This window comes from Sebastes fasciatus, chromosome 22 (assembly GCF_043250625.1).
Source record: "Sebastes fasciatus isolate fSebFas1 chromosome 22, fSebFas1.pri, whole genome shotgun sequence".
NCBI classification, from domain to species: Eukaryota; Metazoa; Chordata; class Actinopteri; order Perciformes; family Sebastidae; genus Sebastes; species Sebastes fasciatus.
Genome location: NC_133816.1, coordinates 13,477,059 through 13,484,932, shown reverse-complemented (window position 1 = coordinate 13,484,932; position 7,874 = coordinate 13,477,059). Strand labels below are relative to the sequence as shown.

General features: G+C 38.3%; 1 protein-coding gene across 1 annotated transcript; it reads right to left on the bottom strand.

The window, feature by feature from the left end:
- Positions 1-1,577: 1,577 nt before the first annotated feature.
- LOC141760376 (uncharacterized) lies at positions 1,578-6,986 on the bottom strand. Its single transcript, XM_074623102.1, has 5 exons — positions 6,834-6,986; positions 5,969-6,256; positions 4,374-4,628; positions 3,532-3,692; positions 1,578-2,228 (listed from the first exon to the last, which is right to left on the bottom strand). Exons 1-5 carry the CDS (start codon positions 6,865-6,867, stop codon positions 1,851-1,853), a joined length of 1,116 nt encoding a protein of 371 aa, XP_074479203.1. The 5' UTR covers positions 6,868-6,986; the 3' UTR covers positions 1,578-1,850.
- Between the last annotated feature and the right edge of the window lie 888 nt (positions 6,987-7,874).

Sequence of the window (7,874 nt, the reverse complement as noted above, 5' to 3'; positions counted from 1 at the left end):
GTTGCCTCAATAACTTCAGATATAAACAGAAAAAGGAAATTAAGGAAATCAAATGAACAAAACACTAAATTAACCGTTGCATGTGTTTTGTTCCATTGTGCTATAAAGATTACTTTATAGCAACTGGAGCCTGAGAAGAAACAAGCCAAGCCAATGCTTCTCAGCATGAGTCTGACTTTCCAGTTCCTCTTCACACATAAAAGATGTGTTGCTACGATAACAAGAAATGCACAGGTTTCATCACATTCACACCAGAGCTTGTGGTTTCTTTACACAGAAAGGAGGAGGGGTCCTATGCTGTACAGGATGTAGAATGAGGTTGTTTTAAGTGGTAGAAATGTAGTCAAGTGCAATGCATCAGTAATAGATAATATAGCAATTAAAGCACAATTTTTATAACAATGTTTTGAATACAACGGTGTCTGAAGTGAGTGGTCAATATTTCTCAATATGTATCATAAGAAGACAAAAGGCAAAACCAGAAGGTTGAGTTTGTGAAAATCTGACATAAAGGTTCCCACTGTGCTTTTCCTCATTTTTTATACTGCAGGTCCAAGTAAATTCATTGATTTTGTATTAATGTCATGTTTCTAATTATAGACGTTGTCAAGATCAGTCGGTCGGTCGGTCTGTCAGATGGATCAACCAGCTCCATGCATTAGTGCAGTGCTAAGGATGTGAACACTGCTACCAGGAATGATCCCAGGAACTGAGCAAAGCAGGATAATATTTTTAGCTGTCAAATAAGTCAAACAATATGACGAGTTTAAATTGAAAGAGTTAAAAAAGTTAAGTTATGGAGTGCTACAGCATTTTGAGAATGTGGCTCATTATGAGTCACCTTGACATGGCATCCTGGGACATAACTACAGCAGTCCTAGTCCCAGGCTTAGAAAGGAGTACTTGCTTCCTGTAGGTATCAGTCAGGGTAGTTTGACACCCCCCTGTGGTCCTTTATGGACATTTCTTTTTTAACTGCACAGTGACTGGGGTCTAACAAGTCAAACAATAAAACATACTCAATAAAAACATCCTCATATTGGAATCCTGTACTGTATATTCAACTTTTGAAATCACGTAAGATGCTAAAATGTAAGTCCTTTAGTGATTAGTGTAACAGGCTTATTTGAATCAGCAAGGATGCATCTCTAGTCTGTACACAAGCAGAACCAACCTAAAACAAATCCAAATAAGGTTTTATGGAAAGAGTGACCCATTTTAAATTTGAATGCCTCTGTTAAGCTCTGTTTGAAATACGTTTTCTGCTTTCCTAACCAGACTTTAATTCTTGGTTTACAGTGCAAGCAGCTAGTTAAGGTAAACATTTTCATTAGGTCCTCATTGAGTTTGAAATATTTGTGACAAAGTAGAAAGCTGCATTGTTTAGCTGACAGTCTGTAGCTTTCAGCTGCTGCCATTGACAACACTGGATGTTACAGTACATGATGTTATGATGGTGGGTCATTAATGAACGACAAGTTCAATTCAGTTCAGTTGCTAAATGCAAGCACATTAGAAATTCCATCATGTTTTAAGTTAATTTGGTTAATCTGCTTGCAATGAACACAGTACATAAATTCATATGATAATAGAAAGTGGTTATTATTATTGAAGAAAATACAGATAATCCATGTTTTATGAATTTTTTATAAAGAATATATATAATTAAGCCACATATTTATTCTGAAAGAAAACAAATACAATACCAAAACACTGTACAAAATAACTGCATAATCCACAAAGGTGTGTCCTCTATTGTCCATATCATCATTCTGGCTTACACAGAGTGTAACGGGCTTCTTTCGCTTCTCATCTTCATCTCTTTCGCTTCTGAAAATCTTGTTGTTGACCTATTGGTGTTGCTGTGACTTCAGATTTTTTGGACTATGCAACACACTGTAGAGTGTGTCAATCTGCCCAGGGTGCTCTGACTCATGCAGGGTGACACACTGTGAAGTCGATGCCTCTTGTGTCTTCTTGCCTAGAGAGGAAGTCACCTTTGGTACCTGTAAAACGCTGTAGACACTATCTACTTTCTGACTTTGCTTGGACTCCAAGTCCTCTCTTGAGCTGATGGTTGGGCTGATGGTCTGGCAGGGCTGTGTGGCATCCACGTTTTCATAAAAGGCCTCAGCTTGACTGGAAGAAGAGGAAGAGACTCTCTGCACAGACTGTGGTTGTGCCTCCACTGGCTGGCTTTGTATTATCTGAGCAGTAGAGGTCTCTGCCTAGAAATAATGCAGTAAAATGGGTTTTCAGTCTTGTAAAAGAACATGACAAGACATCTCCTAGCATTAAAGTAAAACTCAATTTCCCATCTTGAAGAATGGTTTTAGTTGCACTCAGTGTTTCCCACAGAATTTAATTCTACCTATGGTTATCGTTGACGGGGCGGGGGGGCAGGGGAAGGGTGTATAAGAGAGGCAAGGAGGGGCTGCGCAAAGCGAATCAATTGCTGCGTGCAGTACTGCAATTAAATAAGACTGCGTCATGTTATTTTACACTTGTCTACTTATCTCTACTTTCTTACGTTAAATGAAAGATTAAGCCGTAAAAGAGTTGCTTACAAGATTTGTTAAAAAAATCACTGCGGGCTCTGTGTGGGAACAAAGTGCGGAGTGCAGCAGCACGACAGATGAGTCAGCAAGACCCGAGGCTGCACCGGGAGACCGGAGCTCTCCCTCTGCTCCCCGGCGGCGTCCTGACACCACTAGTTAATCGATCGCGAATGACGTCGTTCTCTTGGACGGATAAAAAAAAAATTGCAATAAAAAAATGCTAAAATGGATCGCCAAATAAACTTGTGCAGCCGTTAATATACCTGGGCGGCTCGCCAAAGTAAAGTCTGTGTGTGGGAAACACTGGTTGCACTCATCTGAAAACATTTTTTTCAAAAAATACACGTTCATCTTTACATCCTTAAAGGTTCTATATGTAACAATTTACATGTATTAATCACTTTGTATTTCCAATACGTGAACATATTGTAACGCAACCCGACTTTCTCGGTTGCCTATAACAGCCTGTGGACTGATTTCTATGTAAAGGACTTGGGATTGTTTTGCCGGGAAAATCCAAAGAATATGACGTTTATGCGCGCTCCAGAGTGCCTTGCCTCTCTTCAGCTACAGTTCTAACAGTGTGTAGCTAACGTAACAAAATACTGTCTTGAGTGTTTACGCTAAGGTTAGCCAGTTTGCTGTAACTTTGCTACATGGCATGGATCTGCAGTTGGTTGCTTCGTAACATAAGTTAATAAAGTAATTTGCAAACTGCAAGCTAGTTAGTATCATGGAGTCAATGGTCCAAATAAAATATGGGAAGATTACAGAACATTATGTAAGGGATAATGCACGACGAGGTGTCCATTGTCAGGAATTAATGGACAATGTGGAAGGATGTCAGGATGCCGACTGCAGTTAACGGCCACAGGTGTCATTAATAACGAGGATTTCCTGAAAGTTACAGATAGTACCTTTAAAGTTATATCACAAAGATCTATTTAAATATTGCTTAGTAAATCAAGCTTACCTGATAGCGATTGTCTTCTGTTGAAAAGAGTCTCTTAGCCACACAGAAAGTAAAAGCACAGAGGGATACACACACTATAACTATTACTATTACTATTACTATTACTATTACAGTGGGTGATTCTGATGTCTCTTCATGTTCAGGATTAGATTTTCTAAAACCTGGAAAGACATGGAAACACATTTTAGCAGATAGTACCCGCAACAACTGAATTATCAAAATGATGAGGGGTTGGCCCAAAAATTAAAGAAAGAAATGAATATATTAGGGCTGTCAACTGATTAACATACTTAATCAAGATTAATTGCATGATTGTCTATAGTTAACCGTGATTAATCACACATTTTTTATCTGTTCAAAATGTACCTTAAAGGGAGATTTGTCAAGTATTTAATACTCTTATCAACATGGGAGTGGGCAAATATGCTGCTTTGTACAAATGTATGTATATATTTATTATTGGAAATCAATTAACAACACAAAACAATGACGAATATTGTCCAGAAACCCTCACAGGTACTGCATGCAGCATAAAAATATGCTCAAATCATAACATGGCAAACTCAAGCCCTACAGGCAACAACAGCTGTCAGTGTGTCAGTGTGCTGACTTGACAATGACTTGCCCCAAACTGCACGAGATTATCATAAAGTGGGCATGTCTGTAAAAGGGAGACTCGTGGGTACCCATAGAACCCATTTACATTCACATTTCTTGAGGTCAGAGGTCAAGGGACCCCTTTGAAAATGCCAGTTTTTCCTAAAATATAGATTTTCTGGATGTGAAGTTTATCTGTCTTTGAGTGAGCAATAAATAAATAAATCATCACACCACATACTTACACGTTGCCTCTATGCTTTCAGACACATTGCTTGTGCTGACGTGGTTGTTGCCACTGCAGACAATAGATTTGTTGTCAGTGAAGATGGTGATGTTGACCTTCCTGAGTGATTTCTGAGATGTTCTGCAACCATCTTCATCACAGACAGACGACAACCAGTCATCCTGGATGGAGCAGTTGACTGTGAAGTTGCACAGTCCAGCAGACAGGTTGGAGTGCAGTGCTGACATCCTAATGACAGGTTTGGGAACAGTTTCTGCAACACCCGCCCAAGCAGATACATTAAAGGCATTAGGTAATTTGTTGGCACCCTCTGGTGGCAAATAGTAAGAATCACAACATCATTCATACAAAACATTAAGTGCACATCCACTATATGTATATAACTGCATTGGGTTTTTTCATAATGTATTAATGTATTTACTGTCCACTGTGTGCCCCTACAGTACCCCAGAATCCCTAACATTTGCCTATACGGTCTATATCAGCTGCTGGCTCTGATAACACCATAAAGGTTTGGGCCACATGCTCTTTATCAGACATTTAAAAGGTAAGCCTTAAAACTGTAATCATACTGTAGGAAAACACAGGGAAATATGAGGAAAAACATATTGTATGACTTACTAATATGACAATAAACAGGGATGTACAAAGGCTAGAGGATACCAACAATGTTAAATGCTTACAGTGTATTTTACTTGGATCTTTATGAGATCTTTATTTGTAAACTGAACTGTAGACTTTTTTTTTTTAAGTCACAATGAAAAATGCCTTTTATGCATTTTATGCATTTAGCATAAAAATATGCTCAAAATCATAACATGGCAAACTCAAGCCCAACAGGCTGTCAGTGTGCTGACTTGACTATGACTTGCCCCAAAACTGCATGTGATTATCATAAAGTGGGCATGTCCGTAAAGGGGAAACTCGTGAGTACCAATAGAACCCATTTTCATTCACATATCTTGAGGTCAGAGGTCAAAGGACCCCTTTGAAAATGGCCATGCCAGCTTTTCCTCGCCAAAATTTAGCGCAAGTTTGGAGCGTTATTTAGCCTCCCTCGCCAGTTTGACATGGTTGGTACCAATGGATTCCTTATGTTTTCTAGTTTCATATGATGCCAGTATCTTCACTCTAGCTTTAAAGCTGAGCCTGCACAACTTAAAAATTGCACGTTAAAACAAATTTGCGTTACTTGCGTAACTTTGACAGCCTAAAAACAAATGTATGCATTTAAAACGGGTAGGTGAGGGTGATTACATACATCCTGTTCATGCCATGAAAGGTTTGACAAAATATAGATACAGATAAATACTGCCAGGTAAACATATGTATCTTTAAGACTACCATAGAAATTCAAATTATGAAATCTTGAGACCAAGAAGAACCAGAACTGATTACAATCACAGAATATCGTCTTCTGTGATTGTAATGTTTAAATGTTTGTTTCCTTGTTTCTTGTCTTTGTCCTTTTTGTGATGTTGCAAATGGAGCTGCTGTTATGCAAAACAAATTTCAGACCTGTCTGACAATAAAGTATTATCGTATCGTATTATCGTAACTTAACCGACTTAAAAAAAACTATTTTGAACTTACCTTCAAAAATTAGTCTGTGGTTTTCAGTTTTCAGAACGTCAGAAATAAAAAATGAAAATGTATAGATGCCAGTGTCTGCCTCAGTGAGTTTCTTGATGCACAAGGAGTGGTCCGTTGAATTATATTCCACTTTGTCTGCGTACTTGGATGCGATGTTTCTATTCCTAACAATTATATTCTCGTTAAAACTCCACCAACAACTAGGATATGGTGGTGAATTTCTAACTTTTAGACATAATGAGCTGTTTTCCTGGTAGTGCCTCGGTGGCGGGTCCTCTGCTGTAATCCCTGACAGGAAACAGTAGATAATATTGTAAAAAGAAATTGTCTTGAAATACATTACAGCATATTAACTTAAACATGTTATTGGAGGCAATAATGTGACTAAAAATATCCTAAAATACATGTCATAAGCATGGATGTAAAATAAAACAGACACTGATGTTACTTTCGAGTTCCTAAACCATTAAAATGATGAGCAAACAACTGTATGTTATGCAGTTAAGGACATTTTGTAGGGCACACTGTGAGGCACCTACACTATTTGTAGGAGTAAAATTTCAGCAGATTAAATAAAATGCTCTCTATGCAAAATGTTTTTGTAATGTGGCATGAGAAGCGTAGCACAAAGGCCAAGTTAATTAATTTAATCACTTAAGTGCAACTTTGTCAAAACTCCAAAACGAATACATTTCTTATATTAACTTAACACTCCCTACTGCATAAGTGACATCATACTTTACTGCCCTGAACAAAGTTGTACAGCCTGTTTATTTATGAAACCTCATATAAATAGTTACAAAAATAGATTAACTGGTTCTGACAATGAACATGCAAATGTTAATACAATTGTTATTCATCTTACCTGCAATAATCCAACAACTCAGAAGAAGCAGCATTTTCAATCTACTCAAAATTCAACGAATGTCAATGATTGTGGAACTGTTGAACCCATGTAAAACTCTGTTTCCTGTTTGATGGATGCAACGAACCATGAATGTAGCAGGTGCCAGAAATCAAAGAGCAAAGCAAACAGCCGGAAGCATACGGTCTTGCATGCAGGGTTGCTGTGATTGGCGCAAAACAGGTACCCGTCCATGAGAGTTAGCAGCCATGATGTTAAGTGCATTGTTATGGACACATGCAAACACTTTTCCAGCAAGTATCATAGTTTATCTGCAAGGTTGTCAACTGTGTCTACCTGGCATACTCTGTCAGGGTTTCCCTGAGTGAATTGCAAGCCCGGCGGCCCGCCATGTTTGTGACAGTGAGTATGTTATACCTGAGAAGGTAGCAGTGCATTATGTGTACATTTTATTTGTCGGTAAATAAATGCTACAACTCCTGAGATATGTCCTAACAATTCCTTTATTTCTTCTCTCCCCGTCTTAGGGAGCGCGTGGTTGTGCATGTGTTGATGTTAGCATATTACCTGTACGTTTGGTTGGTTTTGGAATGCACGGCGCAAACTAACAACGTGACTGTGGTTGTTCATGTGGTTTGCGTAGGAAATGGAGCAGTCAATCTAATTGTCAGTCTTGCACAGAGACGAAGTATGAACATCCTAATTGCCTTTCACCAACAGTATGTCAATACATACTGAAGTGCATTACAAAGGCTGCAATATGGGTCAAAAAACTGCCTGCTGAAGATGTGATCAGTGGGAATTTTGAAATACAGTCGAACAAAACCCTGGTAGATTTTGCATGTACTACACTAATGTACCATCAAGGTGACCAAATTACCCTTATCTAGCACTATGGAAAACTAGCATTGTGCTAAATTGCAATGCCATGAACATAATTACCAGTACATGTAAAGTTACCTAAATCAAATCCGAAAACACAAAAACATACCTGTAACTGTAAAGATCAACTCTATTTATATTGCATGTTTTTTTCTGATA

Excerpts from the sequence above, each read along its gene's own strand:
- LOC141760376 (XM_074623102.1), bottom strand. The coding sequence starts at position 6,867 with ATGCTGCTTCTTCTGAGTTGTTGGATTATTGCAG. Across the intron at positions 6,257-6,833 it reads GAGTTGTTGGATTATTGCAG|GGATTACAGCAGAGGACCCG; the intron begins GTAAGATGAATA and ends GTTTCCTGTCAG. Across the intron at positions 3,693-4,373 it reads TGAAAGCATAGAGGCAACGT|GTTTTAGAAAATCTAATCCT; the intron begins GTAAGTATGTGG and ends ATGTCTTTCCAG.